The sequence below is a fragment of the Triticum dicoccoides genome, chromosome 4B (genome assembly GCF_002162155.2).
Source record: "Triticum dicoccoides isolate Atlit2015 ecotype Zavitan chromosome 4B, WEW_v2.0, whole genome shotgun sequence".
Lineage (NCBI taxonomy): Eukaryota > Viridiplantae > Streptophyta > Magnoliopsida > Poales > Poaceae > Triticum > Triticum dicoccoides.
In genome coordinates, this window is record NC_041387.1 from 528,078,870 (window position 1) to 528,097,515 (window position 18,646).

Below are 18,646 nucleotides of genomic sequence, written 5' to 3' on the forward strand. Positions count from 1 at the left end.
AAATTCTCTTGCTAAATTAATGTGTTTGTTGCATAATTGGAGTACAAAAATTGGAAACGACTCAAAAGAAGGTGAAAAGTCTAGATCGAGGCTTGAGGTATTAATGCTCATGAATGCAGATACATGTGAAATAAAAAGCCCTAACTGATAAAATGGATGAACTCCTATATCGAGAAGAGAAGAGATGTGGTACGTTCGGTTCTGCATGTTACTAACTGCCGGTTTTAAGGAGAAATATTTAGGGCTACCTACACCTGAAGGAAGAACGAATAGAGGGAAGTTTCAAAATTTGCAAGCAATAACAAAAAGAATGATGATTTGTGGAGATGCAAATTTAGCTAAAACTGGAAAATAGATTTTTTTTTAAGTTCGTTGCCCAAGCTCTTCCTACTTATATCACAGGGGTCTTCAAACTACCTTCCTCGGTGTGTGATGACATAAACAAGATAGTGCATAATTTTATTGGGGCTCAAAAAAGGGGGGAAATCTCATTGGATTGGATGGCGGAATTTGATCAAGGTGAAAGGGCACGGTGGCCTTGGCTTTAGGGATTTTAGACTCTTTAATCAAGCCATCCTGGCTTGGCAAGCGATGTGCGCAGGTGCTTAAAGCAAAATATATCGTAATGGTCGGCTAGAAGATGCGGTGTTCACATGCAATGCTTCTACTAGGCAAGCTATTTCATATGGGCTTGAGCTCCTAAAGAAGCACATCCTATGTCGCGTGGGTAATGCTGAAAGCATTCAAAGTTTGAGGGATATATGGATCCCATGGCTCCCATTGAGTACTCTGGTCACCACAAAGGGCCGGTGCCGCCTAAAGTGGGTGTCGTAGCTCCTTGATGTGCGTGGTGCATGGCGGTTGGACCTTATCCAACAAAATTTTCCTCCAGTGCGATATTGATGAAATTCTGCGTAGTGAGCCTTCCGCTCGGCTTGCTGGCAACTTCATAGCATGAGCGTCGGAGAAGAATGGCATTTTCTCCTTGAGGAGTGCCTATTGTTATGTGTTGGTTGATCTTCAACAACCTTCTATAGGAGCCACGAGCAAGGCATCGGTCGGATTTTGGGTCGTCTGGGCATCGTTATGAAGGTACCCTGCTCCACCTAAGGTATGTACCTTTGCGTGGAGAGTGGTCACAACTTCTTTACCCACTTGGAACATCAAATATGTTAGGTACATGGAGATGACTAACATATGCCCAGTGTGTGGTACTGAGCCGAAAAACTCTTTCCATGCCCTATGAAAGCTATGTCGGAAATATGGCAGTTACCAAGTAAGTACTCCCTCCGTCCGGAAATACTTGTCGGAGAAATGGATGTATCTAGACATATCTTAGTTTTAGATATATTCATTTTTATGCATTTGTGCGACAAGTATTTTTCGGATGGAGGGAGTATCTTGTGGGGGCACACGGAAAATGAATGGCTCTTGTAGATAAGGCAGTCGCCACATTTGCCATCGCGAACACCTTTACATCGCGCTCCAATGCTTACACTGGTGCGAGACACACCACTACCACCACCAGATGAGCACAGACGCCATGGAGCCGTGGCATGGGGAACGTGAAGCCAGTCGGCCAAATCGCGGACACCACCACCGACGAGAACACAGGCGTACCAATATGCCATTCTATGTAAACACAACTGAAAACAGGTAAGCAGGACACGTGGCGTGTGACCTCGTTCCACCTGTATAGCCAGCCCAGCTCCTAACGTGGCACACCATCCTACAAGTCTATCTTCCACATGGAAAAACGATAAAACTGATGGCATCTCTTCACTTGTCTCTGCATGCTACCGCTCAAACTCGATGGCATGATCTCCTTTGTTGCGTGCATGCCAGTGCCACACCGATCAAACCCGGCCGATGGCATCGTTTATCTGCTCAGGGGGTGGTTAGGGTGGATTTAATGGCACGGGAGGCTACCAGCAAAGCACGGACGATATGACACCGCCAATGTTGCTGTCGTCTTGCATGAAAATGAAGCGCAATAGGCTAACGGCGCCTCATGCATGCATGCATGGCTTAGCTTAGAAAGAATTAAACCTAGGTGTGGCTAGGCCCATGTCAACCGTACGTCCGTCCTCTTGATCCCCATCGATCGTTCTTTACTGGAGTACTAGGCATGTCGACCAGGGGCTTTATTCACCGATAGTCATGGCCCGAATGATGCAGTCATGTCCAAGAATCTTGCGAGAGCTGCACGATCGATCGAACCTAGCTACATTCAACGGCATGGCAACGGAAAGTACGCAATGTGCTGTACAGCTCTCTCGTGGTCCGTTCTTACGCCGAATCTTATTACCATCTGGTGTGTCGTCCGAATGGAGCCCAGACCCAGCTAGCTTTCAAGCGGGTGCTGAAAAAATAGGTTAATGCCAGCTTTCTGGTTTCAACAAGATCGCTGGCCAAGAGCGCCTATAAAAGGAGCCGCGCGCCACTGAGCTTCTCTCACGTCCTCTCCTCCTGTCTGCTCTCACCCTCCACAACTGAACACTCCATGGGGGCCTTCTCCTACCACGCCGCCCACATGGCGGCGCTCACGCTGGCGATGCTGCTGGCATTGCTGCGGGTGTGCGCCGCCGGCAACCCGCCGTTCTCGTGCGGCCAGGGAGCCCCGACGCAGGGCCTCGCGTTCTGCAACCCGGCGCTGCCGCCCGCGCAGCGGGCGGCGGACCTGGTGGCGCGGCTGTCGCTGGCGGAGAAGGTGTCGCAGCTGGGCGACGAGGCGCCGGGGGTGCCGCGGCTGGGCGTGCCGCCGTACAAGTGGTGGTCGGAGGGCCTCCACGGGCTCTCCTTCTGGGGCCACGGCATGCACTTCGACGGCGCCGTCCGCGCCATCACCAGCTTCCCGCAGGTGCTGCTCACCGCCGCCGCCTTCGACGAGCAGCTGTGGTACCTCATCGGGCAGGTATGCAATGCACGCTGCACCTCCACTCGACGGGGAGATGGGCCAAGGGGCCGCTAGAAAGCGTAGTTACTGGTCTGGGTGGGAGTAGGTAGGATGGGGTGTGGGACGGAACAGGCTCCGATCGAATCCAGCGTTTTGGACTCTCTCCCACCACACCAGTCGTCGAGCATACATCGTGGTCTTGCTCTCCTGCTTCGTGGTCTACCAGGAGACGCCGCCCCGCCCAGCAGTTTCTCTCGGAAGGACACTCTGATGGTGATGTGGTGGCCATGACGTGGAAGCAGGTGCACCTCCTCGTCTGGTTAAGCCGGACCAACTCGGCGTAGCGGTGCATAAGTACACCTTTTTGAGAGAGAAAAAAAGGTCCGGGTAAATTCATTTGATCGGTTCGGACGCTTTATTTTTAAAATGATTAAAGTGAAAAAGTAGTAGGATTATTTTTTTGCTAAATTAAAGTGAAAGTTTGTCTCCCGCTTTTTTATACGCTTATACACCTGCTTTGAAAGTTTATAAGCGTATAAAAAATTGGCAAAGCATGTGTAAAATATGAAATTCAGTCTAAATTACAACAAAGATAGAAAATCATTATATTGTCTCATGCATATGATTATATCTTGCTTTTGCAAGGTCCCCTGTCCCGTCATGTATGACGTTTTTTGACATTACATTAGTTTCAAAAAATGTCTTACATTATGAGATGAAGAGAGCAGTTAGCTACTTAAGGCTCCACCAATTAACCCATACTAGCCACATTTCCGTAGTGGCAGGACAGAAACGGACAACTTAATTTCCGGTAAACCGAAAGTGCAGATGAAAGTAACATGATTGCACTACAGGGAAAGGTCGGTGTGCAGCAAATTGGTTCATTAGGATCGCTACCTATCGATAGGAAAATGAATGAGCGAGCAAACATGCATGTAGTCCTAAACGTCCATCTAGCTAGCCTTTTGTGCGTAACCAACAACCTATGTTTATTCCTGTGCTGGCCCTGGCTAGAGTGTACCCACCACCATATCTTGTACAGCGTCCTTGGTGGTAGCTATGGGGCGTTGCTCATTTGGGCCGGCCCCGATATTAATTAGTGATAATGTCATCCACTCCCACCGTCTCACGATGGTTTACAAAAACGTCTTATTTTATGTGATGGGGTACTACTTAATCTGCTATATATGTTGTGGATCGCTCCGTTGGATCTAGATTGTTTGGTCGGTCACATGTTGTGTACGATGTTTTACTACATAGTTTTCCTCAAAAAAATGTTTAACTATATACTCCCTCCATCCCACAATATTAAAACGTTTTTCAAGCTAACATAGCTTGAAAAAGGTTCTTATATTATGGGACGAGAAGGGAGTAGTTGTCATTGTTGTTTTACTTTCTCCTTGTAGCGTGACACAGTCTAGAGACCATAGAATGTAGGAGTAATTCGCAAGGTTCGACAGCGATGCTGGTAACCTTTTTGAGAACCACTTTTGACTTTGCCTGGGATACGCATAAAAGCGTGAGCAATTGGCATTTTGGACACAATCATTGTCCTGGTTACCGAGTGATGATCCATAAGTGTAAACCCTCTCATTCATGCCACACGTGCCCGTCTTTGTCACTTGTCACTGTGTGGCCTCCCTCCATGTTCTTTTTGATCTCATCGATTGATTACTACAGCTCTTTTTAATGGGGTTGGTACTTTGTACTCCCTCAAAGTGATCCCACTTAGCTGGGCACCGAACGGGCGCGTGTACCGGAAGCATATGTCCTGCAAATCTAGAGTCCAAATTGCCTGCCATGTGAATGAAATGCAGTACTCTTTCTACCTGTGATGGGTGAAAAATGGTGGTGCAGGCGATCGGGACGGAGGCTCGGGCGCTGTACAACCTGGGCCAGGCGGAGGGGCTCACCATCTGGTCACCCAACGTGAACATCTTCCGCGACCCGCGGTGGGGCCGCGGCCAGGAGACCCCCGGCGAGGACCCCACCACGGCGAGCAAGTACGCCGTGGCGTTCGTGCGGGGCCTGCAGGGCAGCTCGCCGACGGTGCTCCAGACCTCGGCCTGCTGCAAGCACGCCTCCGCCTACGACCTCGAGGCCTGGAACGGCGCCATCCGCTACAACTTCAACGCGAGGGTGACGGCCCAGGACATGGCGGACACCTTCAACCCGCCTTTCAAGAGCTGCGTGGAGGAAGGCCGGGCCAGCTGCGTCATGTGCGCCTACACCACCATCAATGGCGTCCCCGCCTGCGCCAGCAACGACCTCCTCTCCAGGACCTTCAAGGGAGACTGGGGCTTGAACGGGTACGTTTCGTCGGACTGTGATGCCGTGGCGCTCATGCACGACGCGCAGTTCTATCGGCCCTCGCCGGAGGACACGGTCGCAGTTGCCCTCAAGGCCGGTGAGTGCACCAAAACCACCATGAGAATGGTCATCTAATTTATTGCAGTTAATATTGTGAGAAAATTTTGATATAAAAAATGTTGCGAATTGTTTGCAGGGTTGGATTTGAACTGCGGGAACTACACACAGGTGCACGGCATGGCCGCGGTGCGGCAGGGAAGGATGACGGAGCAGGACGTGGACAGGGCCCTCCGTAACCTCTTCGCCGTCCGGATGCGGCTCGGACACTTCGACGGGGACCCCCGGGGCAGCGCGCTGTACGGGGGCCTTGGCGCCAAGGACGTGTGCTCGCCCACGCACAAGAACCTGGCACTCCAGGCGGCCACGAGCGGCATCGTCCTGCTCAAGAACGACGCCGGCATCCTCCCGCTTCGACGGGGCGCGGTGGCGTCCGCCGCCGTCATCGGCCATAATGCCAATGACCCCCGCGCGCTCAATGGCAATTACTTCGGCCCTCCGTGCGAGACCACGACGCCGCTGCAGGGGCTCCAGGGGTACGTGCAGAACGTCAGGTTCCTGGCCGGGTGCGACTCGGCGGCGTGCGGCTTTGCCGCGACGGGCCAGGCGGTGGGGTTAGCGGCCTCGTCGGACTACGTGTTCCTGTTCATGGGCCTGAGCCAGGCGCAGGAGCAGGAGGGGCTCGACAGGACGAGTCTTCTGCTGCCAGGGAAGCAGCAGAGCCTTATCACCGCAGTCGCCAACGCGGCGAAACGGCCGGTGATCCTGGTGCTCCTCACCGGCGGTCCGGTTGACGTGACATTCGCCAAAGGTAACCCCAAGATCGGTGCAATTCTGTGGGCCGGCTACCCTGGTCAGGCCGGCGGGCTCGCCATCGCCAGGGTCCTCTTCGGAGATCACAACCCCAGCGGCAGGCTGCCGGTGACGTGGTACCCGGAGGAGTTCACCAAGGTGCCCATGACGGACATGCGGATGCGCGCCGACCCGGCCACCGGATACCCCGGCCGGAGCTACCGCTTCTACCAGGGCAACGCCGTCTACAAGTTTGGTTACGGCCTCAGCTACTCCAAGTTCTCTCGCCAACTAGTTGTCTCCGGTACCGGCAACGAAGCACCGAACACGAATCTGCTCGCCGGCCTGGCCGCCACGCCAACTGCCGACGGCGGCGCGAGCTACGTGGTCGAGGAGATCGGGGCCGACGGGTGCGAGCAGCTCAAGTTCCCGGCAGTGGTCGAGGTGCAGAACCACGGTCCCCTGGACGGGAAGCACTCGGTGCTGATGTTCCTCCGGTGGCCCAACGCGACGGGTGGGCGTCCGGTGAGCCAGCTGATTGGGTTCCGAACCCATCATCTCAAGGCCGGCGAGAAGGCCAGCCTCAGGTTCGACGTCAGCCCGTGCGATCACTTCAGCAGGGCGAGGGAGGATGGCAAGAAGGTGATCGATGGAGGCTCACATTTCCTCAGGGTTGGCAAGGACGAGCACGAGATCAGCTTCGAGTCCTGAATCCGGAGCCCATTCTGGCTCTGGCACGGGTAGAAGACGGACAGCAGTGACCTTATTTATCAGTAGTTACACACAATTTAATTATTGGTTTAAGTTATAATTCAGTTGCCTCAGAAATACTGTAGCATTGAGGCATGCATTAAGGAAAGGTTAAGGGAAACACCGAGACATGTTTTAATACTCCCGAATTATATATATTGTAATTTGCACATATGTCGAAAATTCAAAATAGAGTTAATAAAAAGGTATGTCTAGCTCTCATCCATATCCCCATCTAAATAAAATTAAAATGGAAAAAGAAGAAAGAAGAAAGAAAAGGAGACAATCAGCATGAATCTTTGCGTAAAATCAAATGGCACAAGAGTTAGATGAGACTTTGTTAGCTCGGCCTATCAGGCCCTATGCCGTGTGTCGGTTCTACAGTGGCTATCCCCGTTGTTGAAGGCGCCGATGCCCTTGAAGATTAAGATTTTCGTTTGTCAGCTTCTCCGAGATCGTCTTCCTTCGGGAACCGAGGTGCTGAAGCGCCAGGGTCCGGGCGATGGCATGTGCCCTTTGTGCCATGTCCTGGAAACGGGAACGCACATTGTGTTCTCATGCGTCGCAGCTCAGGCTCTCTGGTGCTTTGTTCGTGAGGCTTTAGGACCGGAGTGGGAGGCCGTTGACCTTGCACGGTTTCTGCAGGTTAGGGCCATTCAGGATGGCCGTAAGCGCCGATTGTTCTGGCTCATCTTCGCGGCTATGATGTGGACTTTTTGGACTACTCGCAATAAGATGGTGATTGAACGGGTGTTCCCGAGACGTGCTTCTGACTCGTTCTTTAAATTTCTTGCCTTCCTGCAGCACTGGCATCCGCTCGCTAGGCCAAGGGATCGTGACCATCTTCAGCGCCTTCTTGACGCACTGGTGTCTACCGCGCGTCGACTCGGTGATCGCTCGACAGACTCGTAGCTTGCCCCTGGTGGCTTTTTCTGTTTCCTCTTAGTTCTTTGGGCATCATTGTGCTGTGGCCCCAACATTTTTCTTTTTGACCTTGCTTGGGACGTGGTTGTATGGACTTATGTTTTATCTATAAAGCGGGGCGAAAGCCTGCTTCGAGATGAGGCTTTGTTAAATAGTAGTATGAGAATTGGCGAATCTGTTAACAAAAAACCCGACTTATTCAACCATAAGAGTTGTACATGAAGGATAAAAGGCTGGTTGGGCTCGTATCTACTGAAATGAAAAGGTTTAAACAACTTTGAGTCTGGATGAATTGGAAGAGTCCGTTCAGTTTTGATTGGTGGACTAGGTTCAAAGTTGCCCAACAACAAAGTAAGAGAAACTAACTGATAGAGGGTTGCCGGACAAACCTATGTCCCTTTTTCTTTCGAGAGTCCCTGTTCAGCGCTTAAAGGCTCTTCAATGATTGTAAAATAGTTGTTGGTAGACTTTGCCACATAGGATTTTTTATGATATGTCATGCAATAAATAAGAAAAGAGAGGAAGGTTGTATATATATGAACCAACACCCCTTTGAAGGAAATATGCCCTAGAGGCAATAATAAAGTTATTATTTATTTCCTCATATCATGATAAATGTTTATTATTCATGCTAGAATTGTATTAACCGGAAACATGATACATGTGTGAATACATAGACACACATATAGTCACTAGTATGCCTCTACTTGACTAGCTCATTAATCAAAGATGGTTATGTTTCCTAACCATAGACATGTGTTGTCATTTGATTAATGGGATCACTTCATTAGGAGAATGATGCGATTGACCTGACCCATCCCGTTAGCTTAGCACATGATCGTTTAGTATTCTGCTACTGCTTTCTTCATGACTGATACATATTCCTGTAACTATGAGAATTATGCAACTCCCGTTTACCGGAGAAACACTTTGGGTACTACCAAACGTCACAACGTAACTGGGTGATTATAAAGGAGTACTACAGGTGTCTCCGAAGGTACATGTTGAGTTGGCGTATTTCGAGATTAGGTTTTGTCCCGATTGTCGGAGAGGTATCTCTGGGCCCTCTCGGTAATACTCATCACTTAAGCCTTGCAAGCATTATAACTAATGAGTTAGTTATGAGATGACGTATTACAGAACGAGTAAAGAGACTTGCCGGTAACGAGATTGAACTAGGTATTGGATACCGACGATCAAATCTCGGGCAAGTAACATACCGATGACAAAGGGAACAATGTATGTTGTTATGCGGTTTGACCGATAAAAATCTTCGTAGAATATGTAGGAACCAATATGGGCATCCAGGTCCCGCTATTGGTTATTGACCGAGAATGGTTTTAGGTCATGTCTACATAGTTCTCGAACCCGTAGGGTCCGCACGCTTAACGTTTCGATGACAGTTTTATTATGAGTTTACAAGTTTTGATGTACCGAAGTTTGTTCGGAGTCCCGGATGTGATCACGGACATGACGAGGAGTCTCGGAATGGTCGAGACATAAAGATTGATATATTGGAAGCCTATGTTTGGACATCGGAATAAAAATCGGCATTTTACCGGAGTACCGGGAGGTTACCGGAACCCCCCGGGGGGTTAATGGGCCTACATGGGCCATGAGGGAGAAGAGGGAAGGAGCCAGGAGGGGCCGCGCGCCCCTCCCCCTCATAGTCCTAATAGGACAAGGGAAGGGGGGCGGCGCCCCCCTTTCCTTCCCCTCTTCCTCCTCTTTCCCCCCTTCTCCTACTCCTACTTGGAAAGAGGGAGTCCTACTCCCGGTGGGAGTAGGACTCCCCCCCTTGGCGCGCCCTCTAGGCCGGCCGCCTCCTCCCCCCTGGCTCCTTTATATACGGGGGCGGGGGGCACCCCAAAGACACACAAGTTGATCTACGGATCGTTCCTTAGCCGTGTGCGGTGCCCCCTTCCACCATATTCCACCTCGGTCATATCGTCGCGGAGTTTAGGCGAAGCCCTGCGCCGGTAGAACATCATCATCGTCACCACGCCGTCGTGCTGACGGAACTCATCTCCGGAGCCTTTGCTGGATCGGAGGGCCGGATATCGTCATCGTGCTGAACGTGTGCTGAACTCGGAGGCCCCGTACGTTCGGTGCTTGGATCGGTCGGATCGTGAAGACGTACGACTACATCAACCGCGTTGTGCTAACGCTTCCGCTTACGGTCTACGAGGGTACGTGGACGAACACTCTCCCCTCTCGTTGCTATATCATCACCATGATCTTGCGTGTGCGTAGGAAATTTTTTGAAATTACTACGTTCCCCTACAGTGGTATCAGAGCCTAGGTTTTATGCGTTGATGTTATATGCACGAGTAGAACACAAGTGAGTTGTGGGCGATACAAGTCATACTGCTTACCAGCATGTCATACTTTGGTTTGGCGGTATTGTGAGATGAAGCGGCCCGGACCGACATTACGCGTACGCTTACGCGAGACTGGTTTCACCGTTACGAGCACTCGTGCTTAAAGGTGACTGGCGGGTGTCTGTCTCTCTCACTTTAGCTGAATCGAGTGTGGCTACGCCCGGTCCTTGCGAAGGTTAAAACAGCACCAACTTGACGAACTATCGTTGTGGTTTTTTGATGCGTAGGTAAGAACGGTTCTTGCTAAGCCCGTAGCAGCCACGTAAAATTTGCAACAACAAAGTAGAGGACGTCTAACTTGTTTTTGCAGGGCATGTTGTGATGTGATATGGTCAAGACGTGATGCTATATTTTATTGTATGAGATGATCATGTTTTGTAACCGAAGTTATCGGCAACTGGCAGGAGCCATATGGTTGTCGCTTTATTGTATGAAATGCAAACGCCCTGTAATTGCTTTACTTTATCACTAAGCGGTAGCGATAGTCGTAGAAGCAATAGATGGCGTAACGACAACGATGCTACGATGGAGATCAAGGTGTCGCGCCGGTGACGATGGTGATCATGACGGTGCTTCGAAGATGGAGATCACAAGCACAAGATGATGATGGCCATATCATATCACTTATATTGATTGCATGTGATGTTTATCCTTTATGCATCTTATCTTGCTTTGATTGACGGTGGCATTTTAAGATGATCTCTCACTAATTATCAAGAAGTGTTCTCTCTGAGTATGCACCGTTGCGAAAGTTCTTCGTGCTGAGACACCACGTGATGATCGGGTGTGATAGGCTCTACGTTCAAATACAACGGGTGCAAAACAGTTGCACACGCGGAATACTCAGGTTATACTTGACGAGCCTAGCATATACAGATATGGCCTCGGAACACGGAGACCGAAAGGTCGAGCGTGAATCATATAGTAGATATGATCAACATAGCAATGTTCACCATTGAAACTACTCCATCTCACGTGATGATCGGACATGGTTTGGTTGATTTGGATCACGTGATCACTTAGATGACTAGAGAGATGTCTGTCTAAGTGGGAGTTCTTAAGTAATATGATTAATTGAACTTAAATTTATCATGAACTTAGTACCTGATAGTATCTTGCTTGTCTATGTTTGTTTGTAGATAGATGGCTCGTGCTGTTGTTCCGTTGAATTTTAATGCGTTCCTTGAGAAAGCAAAGTTGAAAGATGATGGTAGCAATTACACGGACTGGTCCGTAACCTGAGGATTATCCTCATTGCTGCACAGAAAAGTTATGTCCTGGAAGCACCGCTAGGTGCCAGGCCTGCTGCTGATGCAACTGACGGCGTTAAGAACGCCTGGTAGAGCAAAGCTGATGACTACTCTATAGTTCAGTGTGCCATGCTTTACGGCTTAGAACCGGGCCTTCAACGACGTTCTGAACGTCATGGAGCATATGAGATGTTCCAGGAGTTGAAGTTAATATTTCAAGCAAATGCCCGGATTGAGAGATATGAAGTCTCCAATAAGTTCTATAGCTGCAAGATGGAGGAGAATAGTTCTGTCAGTGGACACATACTCAAAATGTCTGGGTATAATAATCACTTGATTCAACTGGGAGTTAATCTTCCTGATGATAGTGTCATTGACAGAATTCTCCAATCACTGCCACCAAGCTACAAGAGCTTCGTGATGAACTATAATATGCAAGGGATGAACAAGACTATCCCCGAGCTCTTCGCGATGCTGAAAGCCGCGGAGGTAGAAATCAAGAAGGAGCATCAAGTGTTGATGGTTAACAAGACCATTAGTTTCAAGAAGAAGGGCAAAGGGAAGAAGAAGGGGAACTTCAAAAAGAACGGCAAGCAAGTTGCTGCTCAAGAGAAGAAACCCAAGTATGGACCTAAGCCTGAAACTGAGTGCTTCTACTGCAAGCAGACTGGACACTGGAAGCGGAACTGCCCCAAGTATTTGGCGGATAAGAAGGATGGCAAAGTGAACAAAGGTATATGTGATATACATGTTATTGATGTGTACCTTACTAATGCTCGCAGTAGCACCTGGGTATTTGATACTGGTTCTGTTGCTAATATTTGCAACTCGAAACAGGGACTAGGGATTAAGCGAAGATTAGCTAAGGACGAGGTGACGATGCGCGTGGGAAATGGTTCCAAAGTCGATGTGATCGCGGTCGGCACGCTACCTCTACATCTACCATCGGGATTAGTATTAGACCTAAATAATTGTTATTTGGTGCCAGCGTTGAGCATGAACATTATATCTGGATCTTGTTTGATGCGAGACAGTTATTCATTTAAATCAGAGAATAATGGTTGTTCTATTTATATGAGTAATATCTTTTATGGTCATGCACCCTTGAAGAGTGGTCTATTTTTATTGAATCTCGATAGTAGTGATACACATATTCATAGTGTTGAACCAAAAGATGCAGAGTTGATAATGATAGTGCAACTTATTTGTGGCACTGCCATTTAGGTCATATCGGTGTAAAGCGCATGAAGAAACTCCATACTGATGGGCTTTTGGAATCACTTGATTATGAATCACTTGGTACTTGCGAACCGTGCCTTATGGGCAAGATGACTAAAACGCCGTTCTCCGGTACTATGGAGAGAGCAACAGATTTGTTGGAAATCATACATACAGATGTATGTGGTCCAATGAATGTTGAGGCTCGTGGCGGATATCATTATTTTCTCACCTTCACAGATGATCTAAGCAGATATGGGTATATCTACTTAATGAAACACAAGTCTGAAACATTTGAAAAGTTCAAAGAATTTCAGAGTGAAGTGGAAAATCATCGTAACAAGAAAATAAGTTTCTACGATCTGATCGTGGAGGAGAATATTTGAGTTACGAGTTTGGTCTACACTTGAAACAATGCGGGATAGTCTCGCAACTCACGCCACCTGGAACACCACAACGAAATGGTGTGTCCGAACGTCGTAATCGTACTTTACTTGATATGGTACGATCTATGATGTCTCCTACTGATTTACCGCTATCGTTTTGGGGTTATGCTTTAGAGACGGCCGCATTCACGTTAAATAGGGCACCATCAAAATCCGTTGAGACGACGCCTTATGAACTATGGTTTGGCAAGAAACCAAAGTTGTCGTTTCTTAAAGTTTGGGGCTGCGATGCTTATGTGAAGAAACTTCAACCAGATAAGCTCGAACCCAAATCAGAGAAATATGTCTTCATAGGATACCCAAAGGAGACTATTGGGTACACCTTCTATCACAGATCTGAGGGCAAGATTTTTGTTGCTAAATTCGGATCCTTTCTAGAGAAGGAGTTTCTCTCGAAAGAAGTGAGTGGGAGGAAAGTAGAACTTGATGAGATAACTGTATCTACTCCCTTATTGGAAAGTAGTTCATCACAAGAACCGGTTCATGTGACAACTACACCAATCAGTGAGGAAGCTAATGATATTGATCATGAAACTTCAGATCAAGTTTCTACAGAACCTCGTAGGTCTACCAGAGTAAGATCCACACCAGAGTGGTACGGTAATCCTATTCTGGAAGTCATGTTACTTGACCATGATGAACCTACGAACTATGAGGAAGCAATGATGAGCCCAGATTCCGCAAAATGGCTAGAGGCCATGAAATCTGAGATGGGATCCATGTATGAAAACAAAGTATGGACTTTGGTAGACTTGCCCGATGATCGGCAAGCTATTGAGAATAAATGGATTTTTAAGAAGAAGACTAACGCTGATGGTAATGTAACTGTCTATAAAGCTCGACTTGTTGCGAAAGGTTTTCGACAAGTTCAAGGGGTTGACTACGATGAGACTTTCTCACCCGTAGCGATGCTTAAGTCTGTCCGAATAATGTTAGCCATTGCTGCATTTCATGATTATGAAATTTGGCAAATGGATGTCAAGACTGCATTCTTGAATGGATTTCTAGAATAAGAGTTGTATATGATGCAGCCAGAAGGTTTTGTTGATCCAAAAGGTGCTAACAAAGTATGCAAGCTCCAGCGTTCCATTTATGGACTGGTGCAAGCATCTCGGAGTTGGAATAAACGCTTTGATAGTGTGATCAAAGCATATGGTTTTATACAGACTTTTGGAGAAGCCTGTATTTACAAGAAAGTGAGTGGGAGCTCTGTAGCATTTCTAGTTTTATATGTAGATGACATATTGTTAATTGGAAATGATATAGAATTTCTGGATAGCATAAAGGGATACTTGAATAAAAGTTTTTCAATGAAAGACCTCAGTGAAGCTACTTATATATTGGGCATCAAGATCTATAGAGATAGATCAAGACGCTTAATAGGACTTTCACAAAGCACTTACCTTGACAAAATTTTGAAAAAGTTCAAAATGGATCAGGCAAAGAAAGGATTCTTGCCTGTGCTACAAGGTGTGAAGTTGAGTCAAACTCAATGCCCGACCACAGCAGAAGGTAGAGAGAAAATGAAAGATGTTCCCTATGCTTCAGCCATAGGCTCTATCATGTATGCAATGCTGTGTACCAGACCTGACGTATGCTTAGCAATAAGCTCGGCAGGAAGGTACCAAAGTAATCCAGGAGTGGATCACTGGACAGCGGTCAAGAACATCCTGAAATACCTAAAAAGGACTAAGGATATGTTTCTCGTATATGGAGGTGACAAAGAGCTAGTCGTAAAAGGTTACGTCGATGCAAGCTTTGACACTGATCTGGACGATTCTAAATTGCAAACCGGATACGTGTTTATATTAAACGGTGGAGCTGTAAGTTGGTGCAGTTCTAAACAAAGCGTCGTGGCGGGATCTACATGTGAAGCGGAGTACATAGCTGCTTCTGAAGCAGCGAATGAAGGAGTCTGGATGAAGGAGTTCATTTCCGATATAGGTGTCATACCTAGTGCATCAGGACCAATGAAGATCTTCTGTGACAATACTGGTGCAATTGCCTTGGCAAAGGAATCCAGATTTCACAAGAGGACCAAGCACATCAAGAGACGCTTCAATTCCATTCGGGACCAAGTACAAGTGGGAGACATAGAGATTTGCAAGATACATACGGATCTGAATGTTGCAGACCCGTTGACTAAGCCTCTCTCACGAGCAAAACATGATCAGCACCAAGACTCCATGGGTGTTAGAATCATTACTATGTAATCTAGATTATTGACTCTAGTGCAAGTGGGAGACTGAAGGAAATATGCCCTAGAGGCAATAATAAAGTTATTATTTATTTCCTCATATCATGATAAATTTTTATTATTCATGCTAGAATTGTATTAACCAGAAACATGATACATGTGTGAATACATAGACACACATATAGTCACTAGTATGCCTCTACTTGACTAGCTCATTAATCAAAGATGGTTATGTTTCCTAACCATAGACATGTGTTGTCATTTGATTAATGGGATCACTTCATTAGGAGAATTATGTGATTGACATGACCCATCCCGTTAGCTTAGCACATGATCGTTTAGTATTCTGCTACTGCTTTCTTCATGACTTATACATATTCCTGTAACTATGAGAATTATGCAACTCCCGTTTACCGGAGGAACACTTTGGGTACTACCAAACGTCACAACGTAACTGGGTGATTATAAAGGAGTACTACAGGTGTCTCCGAAGGTACATGTTGAGTTGGCGTATTTCGAGATTAGGTTTTGTCACTCCGATTGTCGGAGAGGTATCTCTGGGCCCTCTCGGTAATACTCATCACTTAAGCCTTGCAAGCATTATAACTAATGAGTTAGTTATGAGATGACGTATTACAGAACGAGTAAAGAGACTTGCCGGTAACGAGATTGAACTAGGTATTGGATACCGACGATCAAATCTCGGGCAAGTAACATACCGATGACAAAGGGAACAATGTATGTTGTTATGCGGTTTGACCGATAAAGATCTTCGTAGAATATGTAGGAACCAATATGGGCATCCAGGTCCCGCTATTGGTTATTGACCGAGAATGGTTTTAGGTCATGTCTACATAGTTCTCGAACCCGTAGGGTCCGCACGCTTAACGTTTCGATGACAGTTTTATTATGAGTTTACAAGTTTTGATGTACCGAAGTTTGTTCGGAGTCCCGCATGTGATCACGGACATGACGAGGAGTCTCGGAATGGTCGAGACATAAAGATTGATATATTGGAAGCCTATGTTTGGACATCGGAATAGTTCCGGGTGAAATCGGCATTTTACCGGAGTACCGGGAGGTTACCGGAACCCCCCGGGGGGTTAATGGGCCTACATGGGCCATGAGGGAGAAGAGGGAAGGAGCCAGGAGGGGCCGCGCGCCCCTCCCCCTCCTAGTCCGAATAGGACAAGGGAAGGGGGGCGGCGCCCCCCCTTTCCTTCCCCTCTTCCTCCTCTTTCCCCCCTTCTCCTACTCCTACTTGGAAAGAGGGAGTCCTACTCCCGATGGGAGTAGGACTCCCCCCTTGGCGCGCCCTCTAGGCCGGCCGCCTCCTCCCCCCTGGCTCCTTTATATACGGGGGCGGGGGGCACCCCAAAGACACACAAGTTGATCTACGGATCGTTCCTTAGCCGTGTGCGGTGCCCCCTTCCACCATATTCCACCTCGGTCATATCGTCGCGGAGTTTAGGCGAAGCCCTGCCCCGGTAGAACATCATCATCGTCACCACGCCGTCGTGCTGACGGAACTCATCTCCGGAGCCTTTGCTGGATCGAAGGACCGGAGATCGTCATCGAGCTAAACGTGTGCTGAACTCGGAGGCCCCGTACATTTGGTGCTTGGATTGGTCGGATCGTGAAGACGTACGACTACATCAACCGCGTTGTGCTAACGCTTCCGCTTACGGTCTACGAGGGTACGTGGACGAACACTCTCCCCTCTCGTTACTATATCATCACCATGATCTTGCGTGTGCGTAGGAAATTTTTTGAAATTACTACGTTCCCCTACACCCTTGCACAAGCTTCAATGTAGAATGAGAGAGCACCTTATTTATTATCTCACATCCTATTGGGCAAACTAGATACAACCCATTGGAGATGTTGTATGTTAAGGTGTTGGTTGATGACACGGCATATTTTACCAACAAGCTAACATACAAACTATTGGAGATGCCCTAAGGCGTCGAATCGGGTGTTGGCGCTCGCGCAAGTGCGAGTCGGGCTGCCGCCCATTACTGTCGCTCGCCAGCTAGAAAAACCTAATCTATTTATTTTTTACCGTTGACCATTGACCACTGACTTTTCTATATAGTTCACATAATTCAGAAAAGGTTCATAAAGTCGAAAAAACACGCTTTTTGTGTTTTCATGAAGTTTTTTTCCGGGGATATGGATTTTGCTTGATTTTTCTATTTCTTTTTCTTGATCTTTTCTACACATGTTTTTTAATCTTTTTTTTCTTTTCCTCGCGTGAATCACATCATGTGAAAAAGCACAGTTGTGCTTCCATGTGAAACTCGGGAGTGCTTCTGGTTTTCGATTTGTTTTTGGTTTTCATTGTTTGGGTTTCCAGTTCTTTTATCTTCGGATTTTTTTCTTTTCCAGTATTTTATCTTTCTGGTTTATTTGGTTTCCTGTTTTTTCAGATAACTGGGTTTTTTCTCATTTTTAAAAGACATCCAAACTATTAACATGGGATCTAGTTTTAAAATATCGATGTGAAAAACGAAACAACGAAAACGGTTTACAATTTGGACACAATTTAAGAGATAACACATTTTGAAAAAACTAATGAACGAATAATAGCACAAAATTCCCATGTTGCGATAAGTATCACTAATGCGTGCACATTTGTCACCATAAAAGGAGATGGGAGTGACCTTTACAAGGGATACCCTCTAACTAGTGTTTTGTGTTGTGTCGGGAGAGTACCTCTTTGTGTGTGTAGCGGCCGAGGATCCTCTCGTGTGTGACTCTCACACCTCTTCACACAGTTGATGCTCTCATCTAGGTCAAATACACATGGGCTTGGGCCCTATGCCAACAGTGGGATGGGACACACCCCATACCGGTCAACACTCCCCCTCAAGATGGGTGGTAGATATCTATCATTCCCATCTTCTCACACGCCGATCTGCATTCTCTAATTCTTAGTAATTTAGTCAAGCAATCTACAATTTGTTGTCCTGAACTCACATACTCTATCTTGATAATCCCAACATCCAATTTTTCTTTGGTTCTATCATGTTGAACTGGGCTGTTTGCTATGTTAATTGCCGACCTGTTGTCGCACCATACATTCATGCAACTGGTCTTCAATATCTTCAGCTCATCTAATAGAGTTCTTGTCCATAACAACTCATTCAATCCCTGAGACATGGATCTGTATTTGGCCTCTACAGTTGATTTGGAAACAACGGGTTGTTTCTTGCTTCTCCAAGACATTAAATTTGCTCCTAAAAAAATAAAATGGCCTGAAGTTGATCTCCGATCCTATCATCCAGGCAGCTAGCCCAATCAGCATCACAATAGCCATCCACAACAAGATGTCCATGACTTTTGTTTATTAGTCCCTTTGCAGGAGAACCCTTCAAGTATCTCAGGATTCGGTATACTGCCTCCAGATGTTCACTTCTAGGCTC

General features: G+C 47.2%; 1 protein-coding gene across 1 annotated transcript; it reads left to right on the forward strand.

The window, feature by feature from the left end:
- Positions 1-2,474: 2,474 nt before the first annotated feature.
- LOC119291258 (probable beta-D-xylosidase 7) lies at positions 2,475-7,014 on the forward strand. The gene is made up of 3 exons (XM_037569986.1): positions 2,475-2,914; positions 4,754-5,303; positions 5,403-7,014. The coding sequence occupies exons 1-3, from the start codon at positions 2,504-2,506 to the stop codon at positions 6,764-6,766; spliced, it is 2,325 nt and encodes a 774-aa protein (XP_037425883.1). The 5' UTR covers positions 2,475-2,503; the 3' UTR covers positions 6,767-7,014.
- The last annotated feature ends 11,632 nt before the right edge of the window (positions 7,015-18,646 follow it).